Here is an 18,313-nt window from a genome sequence, read left to right on the forward strand (position 1 = left end):
CTTATCTACGGGGGTATATATGTATATGTCGTGCTCATCATTGCTGATCATTGTTGTCGAATGCTGCACCGTCTCTATGAAAATACAATTTTCTTGCCTTGACTCGGGACTATCCCTATCCGCTCTTTTGCTTTGCGTTTTGCCTCCCAGGATGGATGCAAGGAGCTACTTTGAGTTTGAGAGGCTGGTAGTTGACGGGTGGCTGACTTAGAAGCCACCAATTTCTGGTCGTGTGACGGCTTTTCACCCCAAGTACGAGACTTCAGGGCGTGAACTTTGTTTGCGCTCCCATCGGGTATAACTTTATTGCCCATCTTGCGACCGCGGCCTGAAGTTTGCGGTATTGAGGGCCTCGTGTGCCGCGAACTAGTCTCCATTTCCTTCTTCTTATGGTTCGCATTCCTTCCGTATTTCTTTTCCCAGATGCTGTGTGAAGAACCGGTCAGAGATAAAAACTTGTTGGATAAGAAGGGAGAAAACTCACGCTCGTCTAGCGCGCTGCCCTCTCCGATTTTTTCTTGGTTGTATATCTGGCTGACCTGCGTCGCTCCCATCGACGTCGGAGTCGTCAGAATCGCCGCGAATATAACCGACGGACAAAGAGGGAAGGAAAGTAGACGCGCTGTTAACGGGAGTCGCCTCTTTACCAGCCTGCCGCGCCTTCTTGGTGGGTTGATTATGCAGCATATCTTGCGAAGCACTGTCCGAATCGGAATCGCTATCAGAATCGGCCATGTCATTGCCAGGGGCGGGTCTGCTTCTCCTGTCAAGGTCTTCACCAGAATCCTCTTCATCACCGCCGACTGTTCCAGATTCCCAGCCTTCCTCATCTTCTCCTTCATCGTCGGATATGGCTGCAGCTTCGGAGTGTGTATCTTCTGCCTCTGCCTCTGCCTCGTGCCCCGCGTTTGTGGCCAGGGAGTGGCGCACCTCCGTTATTGGCGTTGAGGTGTCCAAGTCTGCTGACTCTTCTTGGTCTTGACCTACCCTCTTTGGACGTTCCTCTGGGTTGACAACGGACCGAAGTGCTTCGAGAATACGCGTGCTTTCTACTGCAAGATATTTTGAGCTGAGTATACGAGCTTGTACCTTCGCTGATGGAGTTCCCGAAGATGACGCGCTCCAAGTACTCAGAGAGAACTCCTGCTCCAAGGAAGGTTGAATAGACTCGTTGGAGCATAGGGTTTTGTCTTTCTTGATTTTTGAATGCAATGCCACCTCCGCCAAGGTATCGGTGTTCATGCCCTAGGAGTAAACAGAGATATTAGCCCTCGTATCGCTGGCAGCAGGGCAGCGATGTCACCTTCAATGCCTCCAGCTCTGCTTCCGCATCTTGGACCGTGGATGAATTGCCAGGCACGGATCTATTGACATCCCAATTCATTCAATGGCAAGGCATTCAGCTGATTGAAGCGGCTGACCGCAAATGTTTGAGTTTCTTGATTAGTTTTTGCGTCTCGAATGTTTTGGCTTTCTTTGCGGCCTTCCGTGCTTCTTTGATGCCATGATGCTTGAAGATATTCAGTCCCCAGGGCTCCCGGCCAGCGTGAAGAAACATACCAGTTTGCCTGCGAATTTTCGCTCTAAGTCTGCCTGCTGTTCAGCGTCAGAGGGGGTATGGTTAGTGTTCTGGAGAGACTCACAGTGCCTTCAGCCGGCTCCGTTCGTTTGCGCTTCAGCCCGCGATTGATGTTTTGGCCTGTCATGGGAGTACTCCGAGTATTGAATGATCGGGAAAAGCACCATGATCAAAGGTCACCGAAGTGCGCGCCTATTCGATGGAACCCCTGACTAGTTCAACTTGAACTATTCATTGCTCACCACCGTATCGTTAGCCATCATGGACGCGGAGGAAGGGGATGGAAATCCACAACACTTCTCGACATTCGAAAAGCACGATGAACTACTTAAGCTTCAGGAAGAATTCCTCTCTTGGGACCTACATGTCGACCCGGCCAACTCAACTGAGGATTCCATCGAGTGGAATCATTTGACGAAATGCAAAACATCGTGCGCGATCCCGTTGCATTTTACCATGCTTTTCCAACGCGTATGAATATAGCTGCTTGGGTATCAGGAGCAGTCTTACTTACTGGATCCATATCTGGAGCGGTTCGTTCTGCCAGTTATTGAAGCCGTGAAAGCGCATGCACATGCCACCGTGATGCAGGAGGGGATCAAGTATTCCAAAGCGCGAATGAATCGTCTATGTCGCCACCTATATGGCTATATAAGATTTCGAGGATACAAGAACATAGGTGGGTGGGTGTTCATTCTCTACGTCGATCATTTACTTAGAAACGATCGTAACTAGTCAAATTCTTCCCCCACGAAATCGCCGACTTGGGTATCGCAAGGGACTACATGCTTCATGAAAACGGGTTCTTCCATGTCCCTTCTGAATGGGAACTCCGTTATATCGTGTTCTTGTGGCTTTCGCTTGTCTGCATGATTCCCTTCGATCTTTCTCAATTTGATGAAGTAGCTCAGAGGGGGCGAACCGCTCAGATCATAGAGGAGCAAGCACGAGGCCAACTCCATAAAACCGGATTAGAACGAGACGGCGCCGCTTTGCTGCTGTCGCGTCTTTATGTCAGGTCCGCCCCCACAAATTAGTATTTAGGCCCTTCTCCCTTACGCTTGGTTAACTCTAGAGGGGACACCCGTGAAAGGTTGCACGATTTCCTGCGCTGGTCGCTAGCGTCTGCACAAACGGCACAGGATCCCGTGCTCGTCAGTCCCCCCACCGTTGCATCCCACATCAACCCTTTCTGATCGACTAATCCAAGTGCATTGGAATCCTCCAAGTACTCTGCGAAGTGGCTAAATCGGCATCTGCTGAAGAAGTCAGGACATTCACCTCTGATATCTTTCGTCTCGGCAAAATCATCGACGATGACGCTGCTCTGTCGACCAATACGCTGACTCGCAAGTTCAGGACTAAAGCCGAATCGCGAATCGCCTTGCGCCTTCTACCTGGAAAACCGTCGCGCCAGAAAGGTTGTGCCCTTCGTATTCATTGCGCTTGTAGCTGAATCGCCTCTAGGTCGTATTCTAGGTCAGATGGAAGATGAGGTGCAGGATGAGGACACATCGGATGATTTTGAAGTTCCCGAAGAAGTCGAAACTGTCTTAGAACATCTATTTGAGAGTCTTAAGGACAAGGTAACCTTCCGACGATCCGATTTAGCTGGAACATTAACCCTTTGCAAAGAATACCGTCGTTCGCTGGACGGCAGCCAAAGGAGTGGCCCGAATATCAGAGCGACTACCAACTGATTTCAAAGATCAGGTGCTTGAGACTGTTATGTCCCACTTCGCCATACACTCTATTGCAGCTGCGAGTCTATACGATCTCCCAGCTGTCGCAGAGAGCACTTGGCACGGCGCATGCCTGGCATGTGCAGAGATGGCACGTAGAAGTCTTGTCAGTGATCAACACCTTCCTACCTTGATAGAGTGGACAACAAAGGTAAATAGGTAGCGAACCGAAGGCCAGTCAGTCAAACTCATACCGTCATCTAGGCACTGTATTTTGATATAAGAAAAGGCGCACATTCTATCGGTTCCAACGTACGAGATGGTGCTGCGTATGTTCTATGGGCCTTGGCGAGGTCGCAAGATTCCCAATTTCTTAAACCCCACGCCGAACACCTTGCACAGAGATTGGTCATCGTGGCAGTGTTTGACCGAGAAATCCATATTCGCCGTGCAGCTAGCGCTGCGTTCCAAGAACACGTCGGAAGAACGGTATGTCGTGTCTTCCCCGTTGGGGTTTGGGTGTCATTGAATCATACAACAGGGCTTTATACCTCATGGTATCGATGTTCTTCGAGAGACAGATTTCTATGCAGTCAGCACCAGACGTACCGCATTCCTCACAGCTGCACCCGCAGTTGCTCTGTAAGTGCAAATGCAGTGAGAGTGAAGATTGACCTTGACTTCCACCAGGTTTGAAGTTTACAGAGAATCCCTATTTAACCACTTGATCGATGTTACAATCCGTCATTGGGACCCTGCTATGCGCCAGATAGGAGCGCAGTCACTGCAACTCATCTGCCTCATAGACATCAAGGAGTATGGACCCAGGGCCGAAGCAAAGATAGTGAGGGATAACTATATCGCAGAATGTTCCTCATTGATATGCTTCTAGTGTAGACTCCTTGAATCCGTCGACGACAGTGATCTTCACGGGTCCCTCTTGGCTTTATCTGAGCTGGCACTTGCATACCGAATGTCGTATCAAGGCGATGACCTGGAAATTAAAATGCGCAGCGTATGTCTACTTCAGGATCTGGCGTCTCAATAACCCATCCACTATACAGATTTTCCAATATCTCGTTCATATCCCCAAAACAACAGTGATGGGCCCTCGGCACGAGTTGGTTACATTAGCCGCATGCTCGTTAATATCGAACACCATTACACTTAGCGAAATCGAATTGGATACTAAATCCTCTGTGCCACATTGGCGCGGAATCGTGGACTATGGAATCAAACACAGGAGCTCGCAAGTACAGGAAGTAGCAGCGACCGCTCTTGGGGCCACCAGTCGGCTCGCCGATAGCGCTCAAGATGTCGAGAGATAAGTTATTGCCCACTTCGGGTTGCGAAGAGGATGCTCACGTCAAGCATCTAGATACGCTGATCCGCGAGCTGAAGTCGGCTACTCCGTTCGTGCAACAGAGCCTTGGGCTCTGTTTGGGAGCTATAGGCTACGACAAATTCCCGAATGCCCTGCCTAAGGCGTTGAAGGCTATTCTTGAATGTGTCGATCAAGCGGTATGTAAGCCGCGAACGCCTACGTGAGAAACGGGCTAACCATACCAATGCTAGTCTTCTCCCATGAAGAATAACGTCGAAGGCCGGAGAAATTGTTATAACGCAATATCTCAGATTATTTCTACGATCATCTCGAATATAACGACATGTGGGTCAGATATCATCTTCTGATGAGAATCATGAAACCTACGTTTACGTAGACATATCCTCTCAGGACTTCCAGCAGTTGTATGGCGTGCTGTTGGAGGGTATGAAGGATTATACTTCCGATGAACGAGGCGACGTTGGATCTTGGATACGACTCTCTTGCGTCCGTGGGCTCGCGGAGATTTCGGAAATGCTGTTCCAATCCTTCACGCAGGAATCACAGCTCGAAGCCTACCTACCGCCTTCGAAGTATCATGCAGCGATTGCTGGTATTCTCAAACAAGGAGTGGAGCGGCTGGACAACGTACGCCAGGAATCTGGGGAGCATTTTATTCGCCTCCTGTATATGCCGCTTTCGCCCGTGGCGAAGACCCAATGGCGTCTAGAAGGAGAGGATTTATTCAAGTCTTTGTTCCCAGCGTGAGTGTACCCTGCGTAGAGTGATCACATTTCTGATAATTGCGGACAGAGACCTCAACCCAAGCTGGGGAGATGGGAGCTGGCTGTACCCAAAGGCCGTCAGATTTCTAGACGTAGGAAAATACAGAAGTCAGGTGCTGATCGGGCTTCTCCTCAGCCTTGGGAGTAAAACAGATAGCACGGTGGGTTATTCGACGCTCTGTGTGAATCATAACCGCTTACGAAGAGATAAGCACCGCCCCGTTTCATCTAGCCTAATCACCTATTGTAGTGATCTTCCGCTTGCATCTTCCCCGGCGACATATGGCCTTATAGGGCTTGTGCAAGACATTCTTGCTTATGCAAAATCGCGGGCAGCATTAAACTCGGTGGTAATGCCCGCCTTGCAGGCTATACATGTACTTCTAGAGGGGGACAGCCTGAACCGACTGAACGAGCACCAAAGGGGAATAGAAGCGTAAGTGCGGATTATTGCCGTTATCTTCGTTACTGAGCTTCTAATAGGCTTAAAGAGTTACATTCTTTTTGCTGTAGAAGCATTGGTGCTATCAAGAGCACCCAAAGAATTCATGAATCGATGTATATGTAAGAGAACTATCAATTGTTTGGTATTCCTATTGACGTGCACTCTTTAGCATTGTTCACCTTCTAAGGTTCAAAGAAATTTACATGGACGTGACGACATCCTTGGGACTTTTCTTGACACATCGCTTTCCAAGTGTAGTCTCCCTTTTCTCAGTTCGGCTGGTTGATACTGATAATATCACAGGTGCGGGCGGATACGGCCGAATATCTTTACAATTTCCTGCAGGGTGCCGCGCTCGAATTGGGGACCGACGCGGTGGAAGAAATCTTGCTTGAGACAGAATGGTCTGTAGAAGATGAGGCAACAATTCAAGGGGCATCTCGGACTTGGATAGAGGCGATGAAAGAAGCGGCCCTGAGCTAATCAAGAGACTTTAGGATGTCAATATACTTGGCTTTTGTATTGTATAATATGTATATCTGAACAGCAAATACATGTTGGCGCTGGGTAGTACACGGAGGAAGAGTACTTTAGTCGTGCCGCTCCGGAGACGTGGGAATGATCGGGAGTTCCTATTTTGGCAGGCATGGCTGCAGGGCCTCGAAGTTGCAAGTGACGACGCTCTCCCTCATACCATTACCTACAGCAGCATCGCTCTCAGGCCCCTGCAACAGATAGAGAATTGTCCTCGCCGTAGAACATGGCGTCCGATCCAAGAATGAGCGATCAGGAGATGGCTGCTATCAATGCTGCCGCAGTCACCAAAGAATATCGCGTTCAGCCGCATCTGGGTACGGACGAGATGGCTGCTAATATCATGTCCTCTTCGCTGAATTCGCCCAGACTACCGCACCGTATCTGCCATCAATGGGTGAGCTGCTTCCTTGACTGCGCCTGAAGATGGCGCTGAGATGCTTTTCAAACAGACCCCTAGTTATTCTGGACAACGTGAAGGTGTGCAGTCGTCAATGTTCCATCGCACATAGCCATCTGATTCAGTCGCAATGGGCAGTTCCCGTCGTACAACGAAATCGTTCAACTTACACTCCCAGATGGGTCAAAGCGCGGAGGGCAGGTCCTCGAAGTTCAGGGAAAGAAAGCCATTGTGCAGGTGTTCGAAGGAACTTCTGGCGTCGATGTAAAGGCCACACGTGTAGAATTCACTGGGAGCAGCATGAAATTGCCTGTAGCCGAAGATATGTTGGGTCGTATCTTCAACGGCTCCGGCAATCCCATTGATCAAGGTCCGAAAGTCTTCGCCGAAGATTATCTCGACATCAACGGTGAGTTAGATGCTCGACCAGGTGTACGCGTACAACTAAAAGCTTGGTCAAGGCTCGCCAATCAACCCCTACTCCCGCATATATCCCGAAGAAATGATACAAACCGGCATATCCACCATCGACGTCATGAATTCAATCGCTCGTGGCCAGAAGATTCCTATCTTCTCGGCGGCAGGTTTGCCTCACAATGAAGTACGTTTATTCGGACCTTGACCTTCTCGAGCCCGATCTAATAAATCGAAGATTGCAGCCCAGATTGTGCGGCAGTCGGGACTGGTCAAGCGACCTACGAAAGATGTCCACGATGGCCACGAAGACAATTTCTCCGTCGTCTTCGCAGCTATGGGTGTGAATATGGAGACCGCCCGTTTCTTCAAGGAAGATTTCGAATCCAATGGTAGTTTGGATCGCGTCACACTATTTTTGAATTTGGCCAACGACCCGACTATCGAACGTATCATCACGCCACGACTCGCGCTCACAACCGCTGAATACTATGCCTATCAATTGGAGAAGCACGTTCTTGTTATTCTCACAGATATGACATCATACGCTGATGCCCTACGAGAGGTGCGCCCGGTGATATATTCGCGATCTGTGCTTCAATTAAATTCACTTGGGCGATAGGTTTCCGCAGCACGCGAAGAAGTCCCTGGGCGTCGTGGTTATCCGGGCTACATGTACACTGATCTGTCAACAATTTATGAGAGAGCCGGGCGTGTTGAAGGCCGGAATGGGTCCATCACTCAAATCCCGATCCTCACCATGCCTAATGATGGTTAGTAATATCAATCGAATATGCTAGTCATCGCATACTGACTTAGCTTTTACCTCGTAGATATCACTCATCCTATTCCTGACCTAACAGGTTATATCACTGAGGGCCAAATCTTTGTTGACCGGCAGCTACATAACCGGCAGATATACCCTCCAATCAACGTCTTGCCATCACTTTCTCGGCTCATGAAGAGCGCCATCGGCGAAAAGTTGACTAGGAAGGATCATGGTGATGTTTCAAATCAATTAGTACGTTTCTTGTTCTTATACTCTCCTTCGTTGTCGCTGTCGCTGTGGCGTACTTGGTCTCGCATTCCTAAAACAACCGGAACTAATTTACTGTTTGATCGCAACCGTAGTATGCTAAATATGCCATCGGTCGTGATGCGGCGGCGATGAAAGCTGTAGTCGGTGAGGAGGCCTTGTCCTCGGAAGACAAACTCGCCCTAGAGTTCCTGGAAAAGTTTGAGAATCAATTCGTCGGGCAGGGTAAGTCAATTCTCTTCTCCATTTTCTCACGCCGCTCACTCCATTCTTTCCTTGTTTGCTCGGGACATTTCTTCTATCACCAGGAGCGTATGAGGCTCGCACTATCTTTGATTCACTGGATCTTGCATGGTCTCTTTTGCGAATCTTCCCTAAAGAACAGCTCAATCGTATTAACCCCAAGATTGTTGCCGAGTTTTATGCGCGTAAAGCCACAAAGAAACCGGCGGCGGTGGCGGATGCCAGTGTGGCGGACGATGTAAAGTTGATCGATGCATGATGTGGCAAAGGGTATGTGCTCAAAGCTACATTGTGTGCCTATGTTGAATGTGCCGTAGTTGCCGCCTTGGCTTACCCGGGGACTCGACGACAGTCGACGACATGCCTGGCCAAGTTGACATGCGGAATGGTTTCGATATCCGGCGGACTTTATTTTCTTTTTCGCTCAATGAAAATGACAGCCAATGACGTTTGCTCTTTTATGTGAATTCTCCAATAGTCTAAGTGCTCTCTTGTAGCTCTGTCGAGACGTTGACAGCGCAGCCATGCTTGTGCCATGTGTATACGCCGCTTGTTGACAAATAATGTTTCTTGGGACCTGGGTCCGTTAGCGTCTTATTCGCTACAATAGGCTTCTCGGTTGATTACCGGCACGAGATTTACTTCTCACTACGTTTGGGCAAAGGAGCGCCGTGAGAAGCTTGTATCGGTGGCTGCAGCCAACAGCAGACGACCCGGTCGCGCTGGCTGTGTTTTTATTTCTCCTCACTTCTTTCACGGGGCTGACCCAGCCACCAATTATGTTCATGATTGACAGTGTCGAATTCAACCGAGGGCGATTGACTCAGGAGCGAATGTAGGTCCTCGAAGATGGAATGGGGAAATCCGGCTTTCTGACCCGTTGTAACGTTAAGTTATTGTGGATATGGGCAAAATCGCGGTGACTTTCGAGAAGCGTGGTGCCATTCCATGCTGATCTTCGCCAGCCTCCAGTTGTGAGGTTGGGCAACGTGTAAATGCAGCAAATTGTCCAAACTAGGGGACGTAGCTAATGCCTTGGACCGACCATCACCGATCACCCCACCGTTGAACAAGCCTGGTTTAGCGGGTTACGTGTCATGCGCTAGAGATGATATGATTTACTAGCGAACACCGTATCATCAGAAAATTCAGTCCACCATTAATGTCTGAAGTATGGTGAATATAAACATTGTGATCCAGATCAATGGCTAGATGCGTGCCTTGGGGCGCCTTTACCTTGCATGCGTGTGAAAGACGACACACCAAACAAGAAAGTAGGCACCCGTTGGGTGCGTCTGATCTTAGGACATCACAAATTTCCGGTGCCTTGAAAGGTAAGTATGTTTTCCAGGATTCGTTCCACGTTTCCTGCCACCACCACTCTCAGTGGCTTGACGACCTGGAATGATAATTGGAAACATTTATTGTATAATAGCATGATGTTGATGATGCTTGATGTGTGTAGTTGACTCGATTTGAATGCGATTAGATCACTTCCGCGAAGTATATGTTATTATTTTGCGTGGCCGTCGGTGGGAACGGTCTCGACCCTCGCCAATAGGCTTCCTCCTAATGTCATTGACGCGGACTGTGGGACCGGCATGTCAGAGTATGTGTGTATCTGTAGTGGTGGTGGCTGAGGGTATCAAATACCGACAGTGGGTCTGGAGCTTGGATAGGCTTTCAGGCCGATGTAGCGATCTGTACCTTTCAAGGGGGCAGGGGGCAGGGGGTGGAGGAGAGATTTGTACGTTTCCTGAATTTTGAGTGGCTCGAGGTGGAAGTATCTGGGGAGAACTTGAGGGGCTTGGACAGGGTTCAATCGTTCAAGCCTAGAGTCATTGGTTGCCTGCCTTTTTGCGATCGAAATGTTAAGCATAGGAGAGTACCTTTGGTATGGTCAATAGGAGGTACTGCTAAGTCACTTCATGCTATTGTTTCGTAACGAAAACTCGAAAGGAGTGTGTAACACGGCGAGCTGATGAGAAGCTATGATGGGAAAGTTCTTTGTGGAGCTGATGGCGGTGGTAATGTAGACAGCGACGTTTTGTGGGTAAAGAGACTGCGTTATTCCAACGCATGGAAGGCGGACTGCCATAGGTTCGTACGCGGCGGCCACGTATCTTTGCTTCTACCGCGTTCGATAGTGGCTGCAGCATGTACAACGGTTGGATGACAGTATCAACACAGGTCCGAATCGAGAGAGGCGGGATTATGTGTGCCTATGCCGCTACGAATTAGGTAATTTGTTGGAGAAAGCAGGATGCACGCTCGCAGGTAAAATCGAAGGCGTGTATCACTTTCTTTCCGAATTCTAACCGTGAGATTGGGCGATATCTTTGAAATGTTCAGGTTGGTTGGATGAGTGGGTTTTAGCGCTAAGGGGTACGAAGCCAGGGGTACGAAAAAGGGGTGTGCCGCCGTTGCGCTGGCACTGGGTAAGGTACGACTGGTTGACCGGCAGCATTGTTGAAAACATTGGAAAAGTGCTTGCGCTCTCGTGATACTACTTTAAAGTGCATTGGAAATCTAGATAATAAATTAGAGAGGCACGGTAGTGATACTGGAATGCAAAAGACGATTCCATACTAATATTCAAAAGCAATGGTTACCATTCCGAGTCTACGATGGCTGATTTCAGAAGGGATACTCAGTTGCCTGCCACACTCAGCCACTCTTCGTCTTTTGAGAATCAGCATGCATATGGTGCACGCCACACCTTTCTCATCGTGCTTGGGTTAATATTCCAAAACCTCATGACACCGGCTGCACGCGCCGTGCTCGTGGCAACACGGTGTAAGACTGCAGAAATATTAAAGGGGGAATCGGGCCGCCTGCAATTCGTCGTCGGGTGCGGAGATAACGTCCAGCTGGGGGTGGCTTGCGTTATTGAGTAATACCGGTTGTTCAACGAGGAGGGGTTAATACGGGTGTGCGACGGTCACATGTACCATGCGGCGGAATGATGGATGTGTGTCGGAAGGCGGATGGGTGTGAGAGCGCGGCGTCGGTACCGTGTGTATGGGACGGTGGTGCTCCTGGTGGACCTGCACTTTGATATTCTGCGGCGAAGGGGGCGTACAGGAGTAGTACACGCTACTTACACGTGCTGGGTCTTGCTGAGCCAACGTGTTGCTTGGTTACATAACACAGCGATCGGGATGAATGCAAGACGACGATCATGATCGAGATGCATGTCAGCTAAGGCCGTGGGAAAATAAACACTGAAAATAATGATTTATATTATTGTGTTTCCCGAACGGTGGCGCCGTGGGATGAGATCTGGAACTGAGATTTATATTTATATATAATATACAACGCCTTGAATGGATTCCTCTCTACTCGCAATGGACCACCTTCTCCCCTCGCTCAAACGCAAGTCTGTCACAAACACAAACCGTCACGCCAAACGACAAAGGCTGTCGGCAACAGCGACCTCTTTCTCTCTTCAACCACCACCACCATCCCCCACATCGCCCCCGTCCTCCCCGTCCCTCCCCATTCCCCCCGTCCTCCCGTTTATCAACAGACACACCCTCAAGGAGCTCGATGTCTCTCAGATCCTGCGCAACCCCCATCTCAGACATGACCTGCTTTTCGACCCGGGCCTGCAGTTCAGACCCACAGCGTCCAGGAGGAAGAGGGATCTGGCGGACGCTTACTGGAGGGCAGTAGAGAGGGAGCTCGAGTTGGGCTGCACGTGTGTTTCGTTTGCTGCGAACGGTATCCTTTCCTCCAGAATTCTTTGTGCCTGCAAGCAGATTCAATGTCCATCGTCGCAACCCGTCTTGGCTTTCAACCCAGCCCACAATATACTCACCTGCCGCACCCCCTCGCGCATACGACCTCTGCTGGAAGAGTGCAGGCAAATTCTTCTAAATCTCATAGATGAAGCATCTGACGATGCATCTTCGCCCCCGTGTGCTGCCCAGCAAGCCTCCTACATCCGACAAATATTCGACCCAGCTTTGATCGCGTCGCAGCTATCGTCTACATCCTCGTCTCGCTTTGATCCATCAGGCCTCCTTTCAGCTTTGCATGAAATCCTCAAGTCGCACTGCGCACCCATGCGAGACTCTGTAATAGACAACCTACTCCTTTTCACACGCCCCGAGTCCAGCAAGCATATTGTAGAAGCTCTGCGCTTGATTATGGATATTCTAGAGCTCATGAAACTGGTGCGTCTCTTCCATTGCTCGCGTGCCTACCTTTCTCTGACACATGGCGAATTAGGACATGGCTAATCACCAACTTCAATCGTTGCGACCGTATCTCATCCACACGGCTCCCCAGTTTGAAATGAAAGCCTTTACAAAAAAGTTTCCTCACCCTTCGTCGTCCATAGGGGACACAGAGATTACGCAACGTTGGCTACGCGCAGCGCATCAACTTATGTTGAGCCACCCGACCCCGCTCCTCAACCCCCTGCTCCGTAACACATCTCTTCTATCTGAGACAAATACCTTGTCATCATCATCTGCTGTCCCTCGCTTGTCTGCTTCTTCCTCACCCCTTGCATTCTCTGAAGACGAAGGTCTCAGCGACACTGACGCCGCTGCTTGCTCGAATTCTATACACGATGAATCTCGCACAGGCTCGACGAAGGTTGAACGGACGGTAGAGTACAAGAATATGAGGAAGAACCAACAGGTATATGTCGCTGTGCTTCGAGGGATCGTAGACTTGGTCTTCAACATTCCCGTGCAAGACCCTGCATCGACATCCTCCGCCTCCGCCTCCGAAGAAGCCGACTACGCGTCGGCCGCTCTCCCTTCACTCCCTGAAACGATGTTCCTCGACTCAGCTCGCGTAGTGCAGTTGGCCACCAATGTTGACGAGATACACGCAGAGTACATGCTGGGTCTATTGTACAAGCAACTCTGCGCTCCCCCCGTCTCCTCCCGCTCGCATTCCAGATCGAGTTCATTAACTTCCATTTCCGCGATCCCACCATCGTTACCCAGTACACCGTTAATTCCGGCGACCCCTTCTTTGGCCTTTCTTGGAGGTAACCCGGGTTCGAGTACGCCTGCATTGCCACCATCAACAACACCATGGTTATCGGCTACCTCTATTACAACAAGCGCCAAACCCGGAGACGAAGAAATGAAGAGGATGTATGAGGAAATCAGGGATATCGCTGGCTCGCGATTAGGCAAGCTCGTTTCGCATTCGACATCAGCGAGTACCTCTGCACACGACGTGGATGTTGAGCTTCAGAGAGAGCGGGAACTTGAGTTGGAGAAGCAGCGAGTTGATCATGTCAGAGAGGACGTCGTTCTGCAAATCGCAAGAAGGGTGGTCGAGAGGAAGAAGCCGACGTTGCCATCGACCTCATTGCTATCTGCTCTGCCGTCCATTTCTGCGAGAGCCACGAGCTCGGGCACTTGTACCACAAGCTCGACGCCAGCAACGTCGCCCACGTCATCTATATTCTCTATCCCAGCTACCCCATTGACCAACTTCGCTGAGTCTGCCCCGCCTACTCCACCCACCCCGTACACTCCCTTTACCCCATCCTCATGCTCATTCGCCGCCGCCTCGCCCAACCTCTTCCCAGACACCCAAACCATCCGACTGGCGCAACGGTGGACGTCTATGCATATGCGCAAGGACGCGGTATTGGCCAAGATGACGAGGAGGAAGTTGAGGGATCTGGTGTTTGGGGCCGTGATGGAGCAGGTTGTCTTGGGCCGGTTGGCGGCGCCTTCGACTTCGTCAAGCCCCAGCATCCCTTCGTTGGTCCCCAATAGTCTCTCCGGCACCGATTCAACGGCTCCCTCGAAACCTACCTTCGGAGATCCCACGATTGCGGGGTTGGGCGGTCAGGTCGGGATTCTGGTCGAGAAGATTGCAAGACTCGTGGAGGTGCATACCAACACATACTTGGGACTCTATGAGAGGGAGGTTTGAGCGGTGCGGCGGCACCGGGCATATACATTCGTTTTCCATTCTATCACACTTACTACCTATATTTCGTGACTAGCATCGACAATCGACCGCTTCAGACACTAATTGCAACAACGCATGACTACGCTATCTGGATTTCCGCTGTTTTCGCACATACACACTGTACATAGCCATCATAACGCATTGTATACATTCATCGTTTTCAAGCCATAATGAGAAATTTCTACAAATCCAGCGAATTGTCTGAACTTCGAATTGCTAAGAACCCTGGCTATCGCATGGAGGAATAACCTCATGACGCGACGCGAGGTGCTCGATACCATAAAGTTACTTACTTGAGCCGCTTCTCGAAGTTGTCTACAGCTAACATGGAACGGAGATGAGGATAAGTCGCCCCCTGCTCCCCGAGGGAAGTCATCTTCTTACAGAAAAATGATGTTACTATCGTCCCACCGGCCCTCTGGCCAGGTCATACATTAGCGCTTCTGCGGGAGCGATGCCATAAATGAATCATGATGAGTTCATAAAACTTACATTACAGGTGGGGGTGAAAGATACTCGGCGATACAAAAACAATATTGCGGATATACGTATTAGGGATCAGTACTCTGTATAGAAAAACGATACTCTAACACTTGTCGTCTCGTACACGAGGATCCACGCCTTCTATTTTGACACAGAAGGGTGCAGGTACTTAGCGGTAAGAAGCCACGTCTCTGTGGCAATCATCCAAGGCTCAAGCAACCGCGGTTATCGGCGTGAAGGTACCGAATGCAAGAGCACTAAGCGCGACTCCGATATGAAAGCATTTTAACCAACGTCCGGAGAATACCTTCAATCTCAAGGAACAAACATGCCATCATGACGTTAACGAGATAATAAGGCTTCCGAATCCAGAAGACGTGTGTATCTAATCATGGCTTGTGTGAGAAAGGGATCAAAATGAATGAAAAGGAGTGGGATGCATGAGGCAGAGAAAGGTAGGACTTGGTGAAGCTTGTGCGTGGCGAGTTAACCGAGGTTCTCGGCTCTACACGCCCATGCAGGCGACTTGATGCTTGATGAGGAAAGTTGAAAGGACGGGGAAGGACCAGAGAGGCAAGAGAGGGGTGGGCGCGAAGGGGAACTGGCGGCAACGGTTCCCGGCTGTCCAGCATATTAAAGGGAGAACATTGATAAGGGATAATCGAATGAATGAGACCGTGGCCGAATTGATTACTTAACTCTTTGGTGGTTCGCCAGGCTCCGAGTTTCTGCATGATCACGTTGAGATAGTAAGCCTGGCATCGAAGGCAATGACAGAACTGGGGAGATGAGGCTGTTAGCAGAATTGGGGTCCTTACATACAAGCGCGAAGGTCAAAAGGCATAGACGTGATCGGCTCTCCGGATATGCGTTGGGTTCTCTGTAATCCCATGAGAGACGGGCTAGCAAGCAGAGAGATTAAAAAAACATCGCGCCCAGGCTGACCCAGGAGGATAACAAGGGAAAAGAAGTTTCCTCGGAAGATTGACCGGGGTGGTAATTGACGTGTGCTGGTGGTGAGATGAAATCACTCCGTATGTGTGGACTTATGAGGATAAGTCGGCGGTAATACGCGCGACATGAAGAGGAGGGGCGGTGAAATGTGTGCGTGTGTGTCGCCTAGTCAATGCGGTTTTGACAATCGTGGCTGGTGGTGTAGATAATGGGCGATCGTCGGCCGAAACGTTGGTCCTCAAGGTCCCTCATTTCGCTTCTGTAAGTACCGACCGAATGGGAGCAGTCCCTCACGACAAATGGAGGACAGAGCGTGGTGGGGTCAGAAGTAGCCGGCGGTCCTCAATCCGGATAACCGGGGCTTCATGAAAGAGCTTCGGTTCATGGACTCCGTTGAGACTGGATCTATGGTTTGATCAACATCCATGGGATATCAGAAGCCGTTGCTTTCCAACCAGCCTGATACATATCAGGATCAGAGCTACGACCTAGTCGGAGCCTAAGTCGTGTATGCTGGCCACGAATAGAGCGCCCCGCCTTGCCGTACTCGGAGTAGACGAAATGACCGATGTCGAAACCCGAACTCAGCGTCGAGGCGCAGTAATAATAGGTACTGACAAGCTATATGGATCAAGGCCAGCCCCACGAAGCCGACGTCTGACAAATGTAGAATTTAGCGGATATCGATATTAGCGTCATCATTAAACAAACAAACTTGAACCCTTCAAGTAGAAGTCTCCGAATCGGGATTCTATGACAGTAACTTTTTCGAGACGCACCTCCGAAGGGTAGATATCAGGGATACCCACAACGCCCCAATACAGCATATCCGATCAAGCCTTCGAGCTTCCGTAGATTGTCAGAATGATCTTGATTGATGCGCAACACACTTACAACAAGCACAGTTGGGTGGGCCTCACGATAACTCCACCGCTACTATGATGGGTGGTGCTAGGCCTTGGCATTATCATCTGACAAAGTATGCGTCTGTTGAGGCCATTCATTTCTCGTAGGCGTAATATCGGCGCGGTTGCTAGCGTATTAAGGCTCAACCTGCGAGGTTTGAGTGCAGTAACCATATGATCTTGAGCAGGAAGGCATAAGTACGCCGCTGAGACAACACTCGGACATCCAGGGAAGACGGTCAAACCATACCGCCACGCCACAGATGCACGCTAGAATGCGAGGACAGGGATACCACAACAGTCCATAACCTACCCCTACTACCCTCATGCACAGCTTAGGCGAAGGAAGGGTGGTCGTTGATTAGATTCTCCAAGCTCGTGAGAAGCGCGGAAGAATGTTTGAATCAGTTTGATGCTTCGATAGCATTCCAGATGTCAAGTGGCTGTCCGCCGCGAAAGGGTCGAATGTTGTTGATCTGGGCCATCGTGGGGTAAATCCGTGTAAATCGAGTAGCTAACATATGGGCAATAGTGTGGGGCTTCAAGGGAGAACGTTTGAACATCCATGATTCCGTGAATGGAATCGGCAGGCGCGTTCCACTGGGCCTGAAACTCTCCACGGCACCAATGCACGGTGTCTATCATCTGAATACGCCGAGCGCTTCTTGGTTTAGACGCATTGCCAATTTGAGAAGCCTGAGGGTGAGGAGGGGAGCCGGGAAGCAAGTACGATGATGGATGTCGGTGTGGCGTTGTTCTTTGTGCACGAGGAAGTGGCAGTCAGCGTAGAAGCAGCTTCCTGCGGGCTCTATAGATTCGCATGCAACGCACGGGCGCCACCCTGCAGAAGGATCCTGTTGCAGCTTGCCTCAGTTATCTACGTGTGGAAAGCCAACTCAGCTAGCAAATGTGCGCAAAAATGGACTTAGCATACCTGGCAGGCTGAACACACGCGGGCCAACTGACAACTGATCTCAGACGAGTACGGACAGTCTGATATCCACAGTTCGCTCCGATTCTGCTATAGCACGATTAAACCTAAATAGACCTGCCTGGAGGAAATGGCGTTCCAGACATGAACGCAAACATTAGTTTCTCGCAGCCGGGCTCGCGTGGCAACAATACAGCAGGCCCACCTACCAGTAGAGCGTAGGAACGTGTTTACAGCGGTTAGAAGTGGGTCAGAGGCCTGTTATACCGTCAATCCTCCATTTTTGGGGTCCATTGGAGAGCTCATTAATATCTTGCATCATGGCTGGACTGCGCCCGGCGATAAACGAGGCGATTTAATGAGGATCCGAATGTGCTGGAGATGGGTGGCTTCGTGAGCTATCGCAATAATTGCTCTGAAGCATGCAGCAGCCTGTAGGTGGGGCATCACCCCGAGCGTAGTCCATTGGCTCCAGTGGTAGGGGACGTATAGAGGACGTAAGCATTTCAACGCGTTTAAAAGGATGTGATCATGCCATACAATTGCTCTTTCAATAAGGATAATCCTTCTCCAAGAATCGTCTGGCCTAACCTCAAGGTTCGATTAGCGGCAGCGCGCAAATACAAATAGTCAGCCACAGAGGATT

General features: G+C 50.1%; 4 protein-coding genes across 4 annotated transcripts; 3 read left to right on the forward strand and 1 right to left on the reverse strand.

Annotated features, from left to right (window-relative positions):
• Positions 1–74: 74 nt before the first annotated feature.
• On the reverse strand, positions 75–1,706 carry PC9H_010762 (uncharacterized protein; the record flags this gene model as incomplete). Its single annotated transcript, XM_036780255.1, has 6 exons — positions 75–426; positions 485–1,245; positions 1,304–1,364; positions 1,422–1,510; positions 1,561–1,593; positions 1,644–1,706. 6 exons carry the CDS (start codon positions 1,704–1,706, stop codon positions 75–77), a joined length of 1,359 nt encoding a protein of 452 aa, XP_036627638.1.
• Positions 1,707–1,840: 134 nt separating this feature from the next.
• Positions 1,841–5,810, forward strand: PC9H_010763 (uncharacterized protein; the record flags this gene model as incomplete). The annotated part of the gene is given in 15 exon segments (XM_036780256.1): positions 1,841–2,050; positions 2,063–2,258; positions 2,315–2,597; positions 2,655–2,733; positions 2,790–3,003; positions 3,047–3,165; positions 3,215–3,472; positions 3,526–3,750; positions 3,803–3,903; positions 3,952–4,105; positions 4,154–4,276; positions 4,326–4,577; positions 4,940–5,349; positions 5,399–5,531; positions 5,583–5,810. 15 exon segments carry the CDS (start codon positions 1,841–1,843, stop codon positions 5,808–5,810), a joined length of 2,985 nt encoding a protein of 994 aa, XP_036627639.1.
• A 765-nt stretch (positions 5,811–6,575) lies between these two features.
• VMA2 (Vacuolar ATP synthase subunit B) lies at positions 6,576–8,701 on the forward strand (the record flags this gene model as incomplete). The annotated part of the gene is made up of 10 exons (XM_036780257.1): positions 6,576–6,666; positions 6,719–6,746; positions 6,802–6,829; positions 6,888–7,158; positions 7,211–7,350; positions 7,402–7,728; positions 7,786–7,936; positions 7,997–8,184; positions 8,295–8,424; positions 8,508–8,701. The coding sequence occupies 10 exons, from the start codon at positions 6,576–6,578 to the stop codon at positions 8,699–8,701; spliced, it is 1,548 nt and encodes a 515-aa protein (XP_036627640.1).
• Positions 8,702–11,768: 3,067 nt separating this feature from the next.
• PC9H_010765 (uncharacterized protein) lies at positions 11,769–14,355 on the forward strand (the record flags this gene model as incomplete). Its single annotated transcript, XM_036780258.1, has 2 exons — positions 11,769–12,620; positions 12,676–14,355. The coding sequence occupies 2 exons, from the start codon at positions 11,769–11,771 to the stop codon at positions 14,353–14,355; spliced, it is 2,532 nt and encodes an 843-aa protein (XP_036627641.1).
• Positions 14,356–18,313: the final 3,958 nt, after the last annotated feature.

Source organism: Pleurotus ostreatus (genome assembly GCF_014466165.1).
Source record: "Pleurotus ostreatus strain PC9 chromosome Unknown scaffold_8, whole genome shotgun sequence".
In the NCBI taxonomy this organism is placed as follows: domain Eukaryota; kingdom Fungi; phylum Basidiomycota; class Agaricomycetes; order Agaricales; family Pleurotaceae; genus Pleurotus; species Pleurotus ostreatus.